The sequence below is a fragment of the Malus domestica genome, chromosome 14 (assembly GCF_042453785.1).
Source record: "Malus domestica chromosome 14, GDT2T_hap1".
NCBI classification, from domain to species: Eukaryota; Viridiplantae; Streptophyta; class Magnoliopsida; order Rosales; family Rosaceae; genus Malus; species Malus domestica.
Window position 1 is genome coordinate 3140011 of NC_091674.1, and position 17170 is coordinate 3157180.

General features: G+C 37.6%; 2 protein-coding genes across 2 annotated transcripts; both read right to left on the reverse strand.

Annotated features, from left to right (window-relative positions):
• Positions 1–2588: 2588 nt before the first annotated feature.
• Positions 2589–9091, reverse strand: LOC139191537 (uncharacterized). Its single transcript, XM_070812421.1, has 5 exons — positions 9034–9091; positions 5062–5309; positions 4558–4926; positions 3732–4401; positions 2589–2818 (listed from the first exon to the last, which is right to left on the reverse strand). Exons 1-5 carry the CDS (start codon positions 9089–9091, stop codon positions 2589–2591), a joined length of 1575 nt encoding a protein of 524 aa, XP_070668522.1.
• Positions 8479–13090, reverse strand: LOC103454129 (B3 domain-containing protein At2g36080). Its single transcript, XM_008393721.4, has 3 exons — positions 11936–13090; positions 11292–11521; positions 8479–9334 (listed from the first exon to the last, which is right to left on the reverse strand). The coding sequence occupies exons 1-3, from the start codon at positions 12777–12779 to the stop codon at positions 9281–9283; spliced, it is 1128 nt and encodes a 375-aa protein (XP_008391943.3). The 5' UTR covers positions 12780–13090; the 3' UTR covers positions 8479–9280.
• Between the last annotated feature and the right edge of the window lie 4080 nt (positions 13091–17170).

Genomic DNA, 17170 nt, shown 5'->3' on the forward strand with positions numbered 1-17170 from the left:
ATCTTAAAAAACGAAGCGACGTCTGAAACCTTCATGGTGAAAACAAAAAAAAAAGGACAAAGGAGATAATCGGTACAGTATATAGAAACGGGCATACAACGCAAATTTTACTAAAGACATGGGGTTTTTTTGTGTATGCTTGAAAATATTTGCATGGACCAAACTCAATCTATTTTAATCTTGATTGTACAAGAGCTGGCCGTGGATCTTAATTATACTGTATATATAGTGTTTTCCCCTTCGGATCATATATATAATGCATTGATTAGGTCATGTATTGTTTGGGACGTTAGGATTTTGAATGCGTCTCAATATTATAGATCCAAACCAAGTAGGTTAGGATGTTAAGTATTATGTCGGGTCCATTTCACTACTAGAAATTTGACCAATAGCCACGCATTTTTTTGTGGTTACTGATATTAATGGGCATGGACGATCAGTGATCATTGAGGTTGGCCACAGATTGACCGTTGGTGGTGTTAATATTGATGTTGCCCACAGATTTCCCTACTCAGTTTATGTAAAACCCAATTTCAAGAAAGTCCCGGTTTGACACGATCAGATTTCTTAGAGGAAAATTAGCATATTGAAGTCATGAGCAATATTTTGGATTTAGTAGAACTACCCTAATGTACAGGACTTATTCATTCAAAAACATGAAACATAATTTTGGGGTTTCTAATTCACTACAGTTTCTTATTAACTAGAGTTTCTTATTCATTAGCCAAATAGTCTCTTAACATGTAAATTGCGGGGTTTTGATGGTACATTTCCTCTAAATGTTTTTTTGGGGGTTTTGGTGACATGAATATCACCAATTGAGAGCATATAGCTATTAAGTACAGATAATATCGATAAAGAACAACGACAACATGACAACATTTTACTAAAAAAGTGATGTTCTCTAGGGCATTTGGGTAACTATTTGCCTCATCCCTTGTCCGTGACAAGTTTTTAATCACTGCAATGTTGAAGGAAAAGTACAACAAATAGATTTCCAAATCAAATGACACCATCTGCCTCAAACATTTGCTTTGTCCTCGGAGATGTTCTCTAATCTAAGAATCTATGTACTTTTACGAAATTTTAGTATGAGTAATGCTATATGGTACTCCCAGCAGTTTTACTTGTATAGCATTAACTTGTATGCAGGTTTATCTGCTATATATCTGGATCTGATCAGATTATTTTGGTTTGAACAGGGAATGTCTGATCCAGCCTGGACGATTCCTCAACAAATATATGTCCCCCGTTCTGCTTACAAATATGAAACCATTATTATCCTTCGCTAGAATCTCTGCTGAATTGAATCTTGAGTAAAGCCATCTGATATATATGAACAAGATTGAACCAAGATACACACCATGGCATTTGTTGCTTGCTTTTTTCTTTGAAAATTTTTGTACATGGCGGACAACTTAATTGGGTTTGGGAGATAATTTGGAAGGACATCTATACTACTTTAAGCACAGTAGTCATGGAATAATCCCATTTATGGATAAAGCACTGAATATGGATAAAGCACTGAATTATCCATTTATGGAGAAAGCACTGAATATGGATAATTTCATTTATGGATAAAGCACCGAGTCTAGAGTAGATCATCAAACAGTACGGTTCCAAGATTCAGAAACTCTGACCGGAAGTAGTTCCATTTTAGGGCATGTCTTTAATGGATGGGTGGTGCTATTCACACTTTTTAAGTGTTTCTTTGAAGCACAATATTCGTCTATTTTTTTTCACTACAACTGAATGTCTTAATGATTTTGCATTTGTCTAATTTCTTGCATTGATAATCTATGAATGATGCATTAAAATATGAACAGTTCGCATCATTGAAAAAATTTATAAAGTGGGTTCCACAAGTTATCCCTCAAGTAAGATTTTTTTTTTTTTTGGTAAATAAAATATATTGATGAGAAAAATAGAACACAAGCAGTAAAGAGTAGCTGAAAATACAAACACACAACAAAGAGATGCAGCTAAAAGAAAAATAGACAGAAAAGCTAACAACGCTGCATCAAAGCAGCAAAAAAAAAACACTAACTATTCATAGTTATATTCCATTCCCGTAAAGTAGAGTTATTAGCAGCGGAATGGGTGATTTTCAAAGAACTCAATCGAAGTCTAATGGTGGACTAAATTGACTTGAGAACCACCGCAGCGGATTGACTTGAGTTCTTGAATATACGGTTGTTCCGCTCCCTCCAAACATAATACACTGTAATAGCAAGACTTAACTTCAAAACTATTGAAGACAGAGATTTTCCCTTGCAACGGCTAGTAGCCCACATGACAAAAGGAGGCCAAGGGAGACTTAGCCAAGGGACACCGCACTTGAATAGCACCAAAGATCAAATACCATTGGTAAAAGGACACTCAAAGAAGAGGTGGCAATGGGACTCCGTAGCACTAGAGCAGAGTACACAAGTGACAGGAACTGACGGAGCAAAAGTTAAAATTCGATCCATAGTAGAAAGCTTGCATTTAATAGCCAACCAAAGAATGAAGCTCATCTTGGGAATACTTTGATTATACCAAACAAGCTTAGACCAACCAACTGTAGGCTTGGATTGCCGAAACTTATCTCAAGCAGAAGCAGCAGAGTAAATGCCAGACGATGAAGGAGTCCATCGAATCATATCACCCAAGCTACGATTTGGCACAATATTAGACATAGAAATTTGAATTTCCAACTCATGAGAAGAATTATTAGGCCAGCACCAATTAGAACCATTCCAAATATTGCAAACCAAAGCAGTTTTTGGAAGCCCAGACTCAGCAATAATATGGCTACTCCAATTGATAACAAGAGGACCTAAAGGATGCCAATTATCATACCAAAGAGATGTTCCCCTACCGTCTCCAATTTTGTGGAAGAAGAAGAGCCAAACAAAATCTCTCAATCGGAAAAGCTTCCTCCAATTCCACAAGCAGTTTTGGGGGATCTTAATCTTCCAAAAGTTCATATTTCTCAAAGATAGATTCTAGCCCAGATAGACCAAATATTGTCTTCATCGGTGAGCAAGTTCCAAATGTGTCTAACCATAAGCGCTTTATTCCAATCAATCAATTTTTTAATCCCAAGTTCTCCAAAATATTTAGGAAGACACACATCATCCCAAGAAACTTTAGCAACACAATGACCAAAAAGCTTACCAGACCATAAGAATTTTTGAACCCTTCACTCAATATCGCGAAGAATTTTCTTAGGGAGCATGAGGTGTGATGCCCAAAAAACTTGCATACTACAGAGAATAGATTGAACAAGTTGTAAACGACCGGCAAAAGAGAGGACCTTGTTCTCCCAAGCTCTAATTCTAGCCTCAACGCGCTCGATAAGAATGGAGCAATCATGCAAATTAAGCTTTGTTGAAATGAGAGGCACACCAAGGTAGCGAATAGGCAACATTCCTATGGCAAAATTGTAGAATGCTCATCTTCATCCACACCTGCAAGAAAAATGGAGCTTTTAGTTGGGTTGGCCTTAAGACTTGACAAAGAATTAAAGCTGCATATAGAGTCCTTCAAGATCTTAGCTGAATGATAATCCTCTCCACAAAACATAAAGAGGTCATCAGCAAAACAAATATGAGCAAACTGGACTGCCTCACATGGTCAATGGTATCTGAAAGAAGGGCTAGCATTTATATTAGAGGTAATTAATAAAGAAAGCACCTCCATAGCAATAATAAAAAGGTAAGGGGACAAAGGATCCCTTTGTCTCAAACCTCTCTTACTAGCAAAGAATCTCGTCAATTCACCATTCACAGAAATGGAGAATTTGGGGGACGAGATGCAGCAATGGATCCAATTGATCATGATAGGAGGGAAGTTGAACGCCATCAAGGTGCTAAGGATGAAGTCCCATTCAACCATATCATAAGCTTTCATAAGATCAACTTTGAGAGCACACCTAGGAGACCCCGTATCCCTATGATAGTTTCTAAGTAACTCTTGAACTAAAAGAATATTGTCTCCGATCCTCCTACCATGAACAAAAGCTGTTTGGGACTTGCTGATAATATGAGGAAGAATAGATTTGAGCCGATTAGCAAGAACCTTGGATATGATCTTGTACATAGTATTGCAACAAGAAATAGGCCTGAAATCACCCATGGTAGATGGGTTGGGGACTTTGGGAACTAAAGTGATGATGGTTGTGTTGAACTCCTTGAGAAGCTTTCCGGAAGAAAAAAATTCTTTAACAGCACGTATAATGTCTCCACCAATCACAGGCCAAGCTTTTCTAAAAAACATTCCATTAAAACCATCAGGACCAGGAGCCTTGTTGGGATTCATAAAGAAGCACACATCTTTTATTTCATCTCTAGTAACCTCACAACATAAAGGATTCACCATTTCACAAGAGAGAGGATTCTTGATAAGATTATTGAGAACCTATAACCGATGGTGATTACCCTCAACGGACTGACCCAACAAGGATTTAAAAAAGGTGGTTGCTTCATTTTTTATGTCGCAGTCACTAGTAGCAATGGTACCATCACTTCTTGAAATAGAAACAATCTTGTTTATGTTCCTCCTCTTAGTCATTACCTTGAAGAAGTAGGACGAGTTTCTGTCACCAGATTTAAGCCATTGCACACGAGCTTTCTGTTTAAAGAAACTTTCTTCAGCAAGAATCGCATCAGAGTATGATTTAAGAAGAAGTTTCTCTTGCTCCCTCAACTGAAGATCAAAAACATTATCATCAAGATCACGCTGGCAGCAATCCAGAGCATGCTTGGCCTCTTTAGCCTTAATGGTAACATCTTGGACATGACAGTGATTCAAGCGTTTTAACTTATGCTTAACCATTTTCAATTTATAGCAAACCTGGTATTGGAAGGTACCACGAACACTAGAGTGCCACGCATCATGAACAATGCTGAAGAAGTCCTCCCGATCAGCAAGGAAGTTGAAGAACTTGAAAGGAACACATCAAACCCTAGAATTAAGGTCCAAATGAACTAAAGCACAAGCATGATTAGAAATGCCCGGAGGAAGGAACTCAGTGTAGCTATTAGGATATTGGAGGAGCCACTTTTCATTAATAATAACTCTATCGAGCTTTTTAGCAATGCTCCCATTGTCTCTCTTATTGCACCAAGTGAACTGAACACCAGTGAAAACAAGATCAACAAGATTGGCATTATTGATGCACAAGTCAAACTCGTTCATAGCAGAAGATATCCCTTGCACTCCCCCCACATCCTCATTTGTAAACCGAGTCAGGTTGAAGTCTCCCAAAATAATCCAAGGAATATTAGAAACCTTATGGATTGAGCAACCAATTATTTGAGGGATCCCTACTCATTGAAGATAACTCATAGAAGGAGCAGCTTCTTATCCGAGATTCCGTTTGATTGTAGCAAAAATATGATAGCTATTTCCATTTTTTTGCTTTAGAATACAGTCATATACGGTAATTACATGTGTTTTACGAGGGCCCTATCATCTCGTATTTTGCTACCATAGAACGGGATCCGTACACACTCACATTACACACAAGAGTTGAAGTCACAAAATGAAGCTCTTCCTTCGGCTGCTAAAAATTAAGTGAGGTGAAGGGTGAGGTCTAAAAGTCCCCAAGGGCCAAAAGCAATGATATTGAAAGACTGTTGTCATACATGTTAAGATGAAGGAAAATGCTGAGTGGGAATATTATGAAGAAAAAGACTCGCATGGTGTTTCTGTACTGTGCTTGGTAATATCTAAATATCTCTAACCAAATGCATGATTGAATGATTATATTCGATCTGGCTCTCTGGCAGGACAAACTAAATATAGAGGATGAGTCCATTCATTCCTTCGATTGGTCATGCACTTACTTGGAGTTCAACTTGAATCATAATATAACTAGACACAATATATATCTGGATTCTGGGGACCCTATAGCTTCCCCACCACTTGCAGAGAGAGAGAGAGATATATGACAAGTTGAGTGGTTAGCCACTACGACACCAATATGCATTGGACCCTTCCCATCATCTCCTCCAACTCCTGCAGATGTTTGAGAAGGTCAACGGTTTAGGGTTATCACTCTCCATCTTCATGGGCCCTCATAATTATCACAAGAAAATTCTTAACCTTAATAGTTTCTCTATTTGTCTGACATGTTTTGCAACTTGTATATCAGACAAATTAACATGTAATTATTAGATTTAGGTTGTTGGCCATTACGTACTAAATAAAATAAACAGGTAATCAGATAAAGGTTGTTGAAAGAGATTAACATGGGGGATGAGATCAGTTAGTTGGGTCGTTCTGGTGTCTTGAACGTTATAACAGTCTTGAATAGTAAGTAGCATGTAAGATTTGAAGAAAACTGAGGTTCCACCATAAAACCAATTGGCAATATAAGGAGTAGTCCAACATCTTATAAGCCCATGCAAGATCCCTCATCCCATCAATATGGAACTTATTCTCAACACGCCCCTTCAAGTGTGGCGAATTTTCGAGCCTAATACGTGGACAACACAACGGGGCGATGTAGAGTATATGTGGCCGTTTGGTTTCACACGTGGGACAACCTGCTATAATAGCATGAAGAAAGTTGGGATTCCACCATAAACCAATTGACAATATGGAAAGTAGCCAAACTTCTTATAAGCCCATGCAAGGTCATCCTCCCATTAATGTAGGATTCATTCTCAACAAGATTTTGGGTCTCTACCGACTAAAAGAACAGATCGTACGCGAACTTCTGAATTCTGATCACATATTGTATTGGAAATATTGAGAATCGATATCAGATAACTAAAGCCACGACGATGTCTTTTATGTTTAATTCATCCTCACAACTTTTGTGCAAAAGAGAGTTGCGAATTAGACTTTTGGATACAAGAAAGACTACGTTTGTCAAAAAAAAATTGACTCCTAACACAAACTTCAACACTCCAAGAATAACAAGAACACTCAAGTATAAACTACGAACAAAAGTTTCAGAACTTTGCTTTCTTGGTGCTTTGGTTTTAATTCAATGACATGTGGAGAGAATATAAGTTTTTTCTATCAGCACTTGTAGATATATGTGATTTTGTTGGAAAGTAGGTCAATCCAAATTTCAGAATTCGTCCTCTACTTCGTCCACTACTTATAGAGGTTTAAGTTTCCATTTCTAAAATGGTCGGGTTCGACAACCATTCAAAAATTTCTAAAAGATAAAATGTAATGTGGAATGTCTCTTCCATTGAATTCAATCTCTAGCTTAGTGCATGTTTCTGACGTGTTTTGAATACCATATACGAAGTATCATAATTAAAATCGAATGATAACACATGTATAAATAATTTGAATTCGAAGTAGCACTGACCATTCGCTCGATTGGCTCATCAAACTATTGTTGCTGCGCGCCCGGCCACCAGTATGGACTAGCAAATGTAGTGTGAATTATCATACACGAATATTATTTCACGACTTAACGTTAATTCTTTTGCCAACATTATATTTTTTGTGCAAAAAAACGTAACCAAACCAAATATGCAAAAGTAACCACCTATCAAATATAGATTGTTTTTTATCCACTTATTACACAAACACAAACGTTGATTTCAGTGCAGAAAGACTCAACTAGAACAACAATGGCAAATGGTAAGGAGACTCTCTAAATAGTGAGACTCTTCATAGATTTTCAATTACTTCATGTTTTTTACACAATATTTTGTAATATTGGCACAGAATTAATGTTAAATTATGAGGTGGTAGAAAGTCTACGAAGAGTTCCACTTTAAAAAAATCTCTTTAGCATTTCTCTTGTGATATTGGGGCAGGTATCTGAGCAAAACTGCAATGGTGGTTTTAATCATATCATGTAGTATTGTAAGTGGCATGGGATTCCTAACCCACTATCCAGGTGATGGTGATGATCAGTAAAATACATGTAACTAAGGTTGAGGTTGCTGAAAAATTCAAATCTGATGATGGACGAGTGAAAATTATTGTCTTGCCATGCTCTCTCAAGTGTGACACATGCTTTTTGGGGTCATTGGCCGTATACAAGGACTTCTGTTTTCTTCTGAGTAATTCATGAGCCATTTGTTACTTGTCCAAGAATACAAGAATTTTGTTTCGAACAATTGATAAAATTAAATATGACCTACGTACGTGATGACTAAGAATTATTGTTTTGCCCTACCCTGGACATGTTATGTAGACCTTAATTTGTAAGTTGGGGGAAAACATCGATAATAAAAACCCCTTTCTTCCTTGCCATTGCCCCCAGTCGGTTTTGTTTTTCTAAAATCTTCACAATACTATGTTTGTTTCACTCATACCTTCAGTACTTGATGAAACTATACTGTGAGTATTTCTACGCAATTGCAAATCAACCAACCAAATGATACTTTGCTTGCCAATAAAGTAAGATCAGGATCGCCAGAACTTCTAGCAAGTCATCATGCATTTCCCTAGTGTAAATACTATAAATGGATCGAGACATGAAACTCGCCATACATTATTTGAAAACATTTGTCATTCTGATCAACACAAGCAATTAAGTGAATCGCATTAAGCAAAAACTTTGTCAACTGTCATTACTATTCAAATTCTAGAAGTAGAGTGACCAAGACATCCAAAACAAGAGCTTAATTAGCTAGCTACATGGGATTGAGCAGAAAATTAAACTAGCTATAACAAAAAAGTTAAACTAGAAAATTAGGAGAGTATGGGTTCTCTATCTCATTCTCCTCTCTCTCTAGTACCAAAAAAAAAAACAAAAACACTGGGGTTTGCTGTCACCCATCTATTCAAAGTCTAGTCGCACCCACTCAACTGACTTCCCCACCCACCGTGCACCCACCCATTTTACATCACCACCACCATATCTGATAGACTGGTACCCTCCTTCCCCTTCCATTATTATTTTATCAAAAATCTTCAGGCAGAATCTCAACAGTGCTGCCAAATACCAAACATATCAGATTCCTCCAAGCAAATTTCCCATTTTCCATGGAAGGAGAAACAAGGATGACGTCACCTCCCCTGCTACTTTTCCTAAATATACCCCACCAACCACTCTCTCTCCCCCCTTACCTGCAGCACCTTCCTTCTGGTTCCCCCTCACCCCTTCTTCCTTCATTGCCCCGGACATGACCTGAAAATCTGGGATTTTTTCGAATATTATATTCGAAAAATAGGGGATTTTTTTCCCAAGTGGGGACTGGATATTAAAATGGGGGATTTTTTCCCAAGTGAGATGTGGGAGGTTAAAAATAAAAATTATATATATATATATTTGGAAGTCAATCAATTCAAAAGCGGACGTCACATCGGAAGATCTCTATCCTCGGCGATTTCTCGTTGGTTTGACATCTCCGGAGAAAGTAGTGAATTCCTGTTCCACATCACAACACACAAATATCAATCAATTGCATTTGTGAAAATCGGTGCTCCCTCATTTTCTTTATGATGCAGCGAAAGTAGAATTGAGTTAAATCACACGATATAAATCAATAATAAGAAACTCATTAGTTATCAAAGTTAAATATCGAATTCATTTATAAATACCGTTGAATTGTAGTACTAGCGACAAACTCATTACTTTCTATAAATTTTTCATTTGTTTCTGGGTTCTGAAAACCACCGATATCCCATGCATAGACGCTAGTTTTTTCTGGCCCTACAAGAAGCCTACTGCTGCCTGCTATAGGTTCAACGTCAAAACCATCAATTAATATTTGAGCGGCTTAAAATTAAATATTGCCAGTCAAGATCTGTGCAATCCATAATCTGAAATGTTTGGTGCAAGTTTATAATATCTCACACAATTAATTTAGACTACAAATTATGTAACATGGCAACAGTACGAGATATTTGACAAAAATAATTGAATGCTCAACCCTAAGGAAATTGATCATACGAAAAAGGAACGAAAAACCTAAACCCTAGAGAAATAAGAGAAACTTGAGTAGAACCGTCTTATTAAAGTAGCTTTACACAGAGTAAAGACCAACGTGAAGTTAAATAAGAACAAAATATAGGAGTAGCTATGTTCTGTGAAAGAGGCGGGTATGGATAATGTGGTCGGAGCGTTATTTTTCGGTTTTTTCTCTAGGGAAATATATCACTCGAAAAAAAAGAAGGAAAAAAAAAAACCCTAGAAGCATGAGAGAAGCTTCGGTATTGGTTATTCTACTAAGGCAGCTATCACACCGAATAGGACCAACCTGAAATTAAGTCGATTGTGACAAAAGTACAGAAGCGTGGACAACGCACAAGTAACGTACGTGATCCAAGTGTTCCTACCAATATTTTTCTCATGGAAAATTTGCAAAATTAAAGATCGTATAACAGCTAGCAAATAAGGAGACCGCTTTCACAAAGAGTCGGTGCCTAAAAATATCCCACATAGGGCATAACAGCTATTTTGTGTATGTGTCTAACATAGAGGAAAAATGGAAAACCATGAATGCTTTGAACACACCAGTCAGTCCACAAAAGCTGCCCTCATGATTTGCAACCGTGTTAAATTTTTAATATTTTGGTTTTTTAATTACAATGGTCTCAAATTGATACTTTAGTTTTTGAGATTGAAATTTGATAGAAGTGATTCTTGAGTTTGCGCACCGTCAATTATTTTGATCTTTATGTGAAAATCTACGTTAAATGGAAAAGCAAGTGGAGGTGTTGATTGGACGATTACTATCAATTAAACATAGGTTTTTCACTGAAGGCCAAAATAATATACAGTGTCAAACTTTAGAATCACTTCTATCGATTTTAAATCTCAAAAACTAAAGTAAGAAGTTATACTAATCTTAAGTACTATTTTGGCTAAAAAGTTTTTTTCATAAAAAAAATAAACAAATAAAAAATTAGAAGCAAATCAACTCAAAGCCAAAACTGACCTTAATTGGGCAAAAGTTGGGTTGGGTCCAACCCTTGTTTCGGCTCAATTGTAGGCTTAAAACTTGTCACTTTTTGTAAAAAAAATAGTCCGAACATGTTACTTCCCACCCACATTGATATCAATTACCACACATATATGCATTGATAATTCTGAATCGTTGATTGATACTGAATGTATTATGTCATACTAATGACTTACTAATCATACCAATTAAGTTAATCGTTTCGTTGGGGAGAAAGGAGATAACATATTTTACTAATTTTTTTTCTAGACTCAACACAGACACTATCATTTGCTCTTAAAATAATCTGTCTCGTGAGAGGAAACAAAATGAGCTTTCTAAAAAGGAAATGCCACCGCAAAATATGCTCTTATAATACACTACCCATGTAATTATATAGTATGATCATTAGGATAACGATAGTTTAGGGGGTTTACGTACCCTGTGTTGGTCGGCATAATTATAAGCAGCAGAAGGGTACAATTGTTGCTGGCCGTGAGTCGGACCCTGGCTCGACATCGACAAACTCGATGATGAGCCATCTGGGGTCGATGGTTCCGACTCGTGGTGCTCAGCTGCCTGCTGCTGGCACTCCAAGTTCACCCCAAATAGCCTCAGTACCTTCGAGTTCCCAACCGATGTCGTTTGGTTCATATTCTGAACATCAGACCCTGCAACAATAACAATTATTAAACACATGCATGAAATTAAATACATACCCCCAATTTCTTACCGTAATTTTACAAAGGACCAATGTACTTGGTTATTTATTTGGGTCACATGTCTGTAACAAAACAACAATGCTAAACATGACCGCAATTTGTACCGTCTCAACTGAACATCTAATTTAGTATATCGATTCATACAGCTTACTTGGAAATATAATCTAAACCCGAGAGCACATTCTTCCCGAGTAATAGGAAGGTGATTTTCACGCACTTTCACGTGCGTGTAAACAAGAATTAAAAACGTTTAAATTATGTTTTTACGAAATTAAATGAGTGGGAAACTGTAAGAGATAGGGTTTTTGTTTTTTTTATTTTTTGGTCAAAAAAAAAAAAAACAATTAAGAGGATATACATCACCTGCTGCATGTAGACAGTCAGGTGGGTATGGCGCCACACCATGACAGTAGTGGTGCGCAGGATAAGACGAGCCGTGATGCGGTGCAGGATACAACATCCTGGTCCAACCTCCGCCACCACCACTGCTACTCTCAACCCCTCCTCCGCTAACCTGAGCACCGCTATCGTGCGCCGGGACCGCGTTGCGGCGTCTCCAGCCGATGAAGAGTCGATCCGTGTGGGCCCGGAGCCGCTCGAACGAAACGACGTCGCCTGCGTCGAGGCGCTTCTCCTTGACGTACCGGCTCCAGCCCTTGGTGAGGACGTAGCTCTGGCTGCTGTTCCAGTAGGAGTAGCGGAACCGCCACGACTTCCCGGACTCGTCCTCGAAACTGAGCAGGAGGCCCGAGTCTCCGCCGCCGAGCGGGAAGTACTTCTCCGCGTGCTGCTTGGGAATCACGAGGCGGTTGAGCTTGCCGACGTCGCTGGGGGTCAAGGGCTTCTCGAACATGGGCTCTTTCTCGTCGTAGGAGTCGATGCGGGGATGCGGCGGCGGGGGCTGGAGTTGGTCTGATTCGTTGGGATCGATGGCGTCGTGGTGGTTGAGGTTGAAATTGAAGGTGGTTGTAGGGGTGTGGAAATGGGTGGGGGACATGGGAGTGGCGGGGTCTTGGGAGTTGAGCTGCAAGGGTTGGAAACTGGGATGGGGGTGGCTGCCACCATCTTGATAAAATTGGGGGATGATATGGGTTCTGCTGTGGGGGTGTCCTGAGGAGTCATCTTGTTGGTGGGGGTTAGAATTAGCACTGGAGGTGTTCCACCACTGGGTTTCTGAGAGGTCTGAGGAGAAGTGGTTTATGGACATTTCCACAGAGTGAGAGAAAGAGAGAGAGAGAGAGATGGAGATGGAGATGGAGAAATTGAGAAATGGGGTTCTGGTTTTGGGGACGAATAATGGGATGGGGAAGTTAAGCTAGCTAGCTAGAGATGTAGAGCGATAGGGGTAAAGGGGTATGTGTGTGTGTGTGTGTGTGTGTGTGTGTGTGTGTGTGGGTGGGTGGTGGTGAGACGGAAGGGGGAGGGAATAGGCGTGCAGATTATGGGGCTGATGAGAACTATTTGACGGAAGGTAGCTACCCCAAAGATATTGACAACAATGTTAGAGGGGGAGAGAGAGAGAGTGGGAAAATGTAAGTACGAGAGTACTACTTTAAGGTTTTGCGTGAGGGAAAAACTCAATCATTATTTTCAGTGTAAATTCCCATATTCTACTACTACTTTCTTTGTGTTTTTTTGTTGGGATTTTGAGTGAAGAGAATTTTTAATTGAATATTGCTTTTGTTGTGAAAAATATGTAGGAGATATGCAAGTCGCTTATTCAAACCGACAAAATTTGATGATTAGTATTACACTTATTATTTAATTGTATTTTTACTTGTATCATCTATTTAATAGAAGTAGGATTTGTCAGCGTATGTGATTTTCATTTCTATTATAAAGATGGTAAAAATAGATGATAAGAATAACATTTTTGAAATTTGATATACTCACTAAGACAAAGTGATTTCACGTACAATAATGAAGCCTACCTATATATTATTCAAACGCAAGAAACTGACCATACTCTCGTTAATATAGATGGTTTCATGTATAAAATGGGGCATACAACTATTACATCATAACAACCACGTAATTAGTTAGTTTTGTGTGCTTAAATAGTGTATAAAGATAAATTAATAAAAGGAGACTGGTGTTTTCTGAATTGGGCACAGCATGTATGTGGATGAATCTCTTGAGCAAGAAAGAGAGGGTCTTGTGGCAACGTGGATGAAACTATTTGTTTGGAAACACCCCATGTTATTGCTACATTGCCAAACAAATCAAATTGTAACACCTCTGACGTAATAATTGGCCACCTGGTTCTTCATCAATTCCATGCAATGGCCAAGCCGGCCTAGCCTAGCACTTGGTTTTCTAGACCATATATATGGGACACTTGAGATTAGTTTTTTTCTTTTTTTTTTTTGGGTAAACTTGAGATATCCCCCCCTCCCTTCCATATGTTTCAAGCTCGTTTACTCATATGTAATCAAAATGGGAAGAATTAAATTGAAGATGAACTGGAAGGAGATGACTTAGAATTGATTTATGTTGAAGTTGTTTATTAAAACCTTATGGAAACGATTAAAATTAGTATAGATTCTATATAAATTGTTTACTAATTCACTTGAGTTTTTGGTTAAATTTTATATGCTATTTAATAGAGCAAAAAAATGTTAAGCACACTGGAATTTAATTATTTTATTTTATTTTAATTATTGTTATTAATATTGTTAAATGTCATTAAAATGGGTACCATTTGGTGGTGTTGGGTTAATGCGAAGGGCAATTTTAGGATTTTAGAAATAAGTGAGGGTAGAACGGGGAGGAAAAATTCATTCTGATTCACCAAAAACCCATAATTAAATTCCCACCTAAATGTAGGGAATTTATTCCTCTAAATTTTGGAGTTGGATTCCAAAATTTGCGTGGTTCTCACCAACCTTTTGAATTTCCCAATATTTAATAAACATTGGAGTATCTTGTAATCAAATTTCAACTCCCGACCGATTATCTTTACATAAACATGCCATAACTAGAAGAATTCACTCGTAAACCTATGAATCCAATTGAACAAAACAAGTTAGTTTGTCTTTTCTCTCTCCAAATTACTTATACAAGAAGTTTGATTTACAATACTTACTGCAATTCTCAGTCGTTCCTGTGTGCATAACGCACTGAGGATTATTTGTAAATTAAACAAGTGACAACCGAGATTAGAATCAGTAGGCATTGGGCAAGAAGGATGTTTCAATGGGGAAAAGGAAATGTAGCTGCACAGAAGAATAGTAATATCACGTGCAGGACAGCATTATTGGTGTTTGGCCATTCCGGCCTGGATTTAAACGGGGATTGGAGGTGGTGGGATACATAAATCCACAGATCCCTTCCCTTTCCAATAAGCATGCAGGAGAGAGATAGAGAGGAGTGGATGGGATGGGATAAGATTTGTCCAATTGGGAGAATAATACAATAAAATACAAACACAAATACAAATAGGCTTTGTTTTTGGGACATTGTATAATCGTTTTTGAATCGTTTCCTCACACTTCTAGTCCCATCTCTTTCTCTCTCTAACAAAACACTAACTGGGGTCTCAGTCTTCTGTCTCTCTGGGTGTCTTATTATTTTCTTTTATTTAATATTTTATTTTCTTATATATTATCTTTAATTTCTAGTTGGGATTTTATGTCTTTTTCCTCCCCATGAGTTTCAGACAAATCCCACCTCAATTTCCAGGTAGATTCACAAACACCCAATTTCATATCATATCCCCCCAACTAAAAGGTCGGATTGGATTGGATTGGATTATTGTTACCACTTGGTTTTAATTTGATAGTTTTAAGTAGTAAGTGGAACATGTGGGAAACACATTAATCATAGGTTTTTGTTGTTGGCTTTGTGTGTGTTTGTGTCCTTTACCTTACTACTATTCTATCATGATATGTACCATGCCATTCGTCTCTCAATCATATATTGATGGGACAAGTCATGGATTTTAATAATTCATGGTTAAACATGAAAATTACTATACAGGAAACACATCAAATATAATTAAAGTGGTGGATTTGTGACACTACTTTTTTCACACGTTCAACGATCCGAATTGTCTATGTTTCAGGTATTCTCTTAAAAATCATGTCTATCAAAAATAATTTAAATCTGAAACTATATGACCGTAGAATTAAGGGTTTAGGGTTTCTTTATAGAATTGTCGTCCATGTTTTTACTACAAATGAATGTCTTAATGGTTTTGAATTTGTCTAATTTTTTGCAAATGATGATCTATAAACAATGTTCTAAAAGATAGGCTATTCGAATTGTTAAAGTATATTACGGAAAGGGCCCCACAACATCGTAAAATTATGTAAAAAAAGGTTGTGACATGGATCCGCCCCCATAATTAATAGTGTTTGTTTGATCAACTTTGATACAAATCGAGACTTTATTGCAAATTAACAAATTAGTCATGGGATTTTAATAATTCATGGTTAAAGGTAATGAAAAATTATCATATGATACTAAAACATCATACCTGTACTTAACTAGTGTTCGTGTGATCAAATTTCAATTTTTTTTCATGTCATTAGAGGATTATGCATCTAAATGATGAGATAAATTGAAAATTTAATTATTGATAACGCGCATAGTTAATTAAGTTGGAAAATTAGTTGTTTTATAACATTGATTGAGAGTTCATATTTGTGCAAAGAGTAAAAAACGTGAAGACTTCGAAAAGGACTTTGTCTGCCCTCCCCATTCCATGCCCTTCCCATGCTCTCCTATTTTGTGGTCACTGTTAAATTACGTCAACATTTTATATTGATTTTTTTTATAGAAATAATAAAACAAAAAAGTAATGAGAATATAAAATATTGATGTGGCTTAACCGTGACCACATAAATAGGAAGGCATGGGAGGGTATGGGATGGGAGGGCAGACAATCCAAGTCCCTTCAAAAATGGAGTCCGCACAAAAATGATCAGGAAAGAGTTACGGATTTGAAGACTAGTTCAAGGCATCGCATGATTTGAGAACTGGTTCGAGTAATGTGTGGCCGAGATTGAAGTTAGAAAGGCTTATAATTTTTCATATCCAAGAAAGAGTCTCATAAGATCAATCAGTTGTCTACGCAGTACAATTGATTGCTTACGCAGTACCGGTCAAACGATGGAAGGCCAAGAACCGCTTAACAAAGGAAAGCTCAAAACTTTGAACAGAAGAAAGAGGATAATGCTAGAGAGTTCAAAATTTTAAATTAGAATTTGCAAATAAATGGTATGGTTGTTCATAACTGGATTATTACCTAAGCATTAATTAACGTGCTTATTTTCTATCGATGATATATCATCTGACCACAGACGAACCCCAAACGTCAATTCGACGAGCTCCGACACGAAGCTACTTTGCTGGCGAGTTTTGCTATTGTATTGGGGGAAGAGCTCGGTAGGGAGGTTCTCGTCGGAGATGGAGGCGCAGTGGGGAGGGAAGTGGTTGCAAGTGATGGGGGATGGGGGAAGGGGTGGGTGATGAGGGGTGGGAGGGTGGGCACGTGTAGGGATTCTAGGGAAGACGAATGGGATTTGGTTTTTTTTTTTTATAACTTTTCTATAAATAAATTTTTTTTTTTTTAATTTTTAATTTCCATGTGGATCC

Bases quoted from the DNA above. Each gene is read 5' to 3' on its own strand.
- LOC139191537 (XM_070812421.1), bottom strand. From the start codon at position 9,091: ATGTCCGGGGCAATGAAGGAAGAAGGGGTGAGGGGGAACCAGAAGGAA. The intron at 5,310-9,033 runs GTAAGGGGGGAG...TTCAATGAGTAG, and splicing joins CCAGAAGGAAGGTGCTGCAG to GGATCCCTCAAATAATTGGT. The intron at 4,927-5,061 runs GTTATTATTAAT...GTTCCTTTCAAG, and splicing joins TTGCTAAAAAGCTCGATAGA to TTCTTCAACTTCCTTGCTGA.
- LOC103454129 (XM_008393721.4), bottom strand. From the start codon at position 12,779: ATGTCCATAAACCACTTCTCCTCAGACCTCTCAGAAACCCAGTGGTGG. The intron at 11,522-11,935 runs GTGATGTATATC...TTATTGTTGCAG, and splicing joins TGACTGTCTACATGCAGCAG to GGTCTGATGTTCAGAATATG. The intron at 9,335-11,291 runs GTACGTAAACCC...GATGTGGAACAG, and splicing joins ATTATGCCGACCAACACAGG to GAATTCACTACTTTCTCCGG.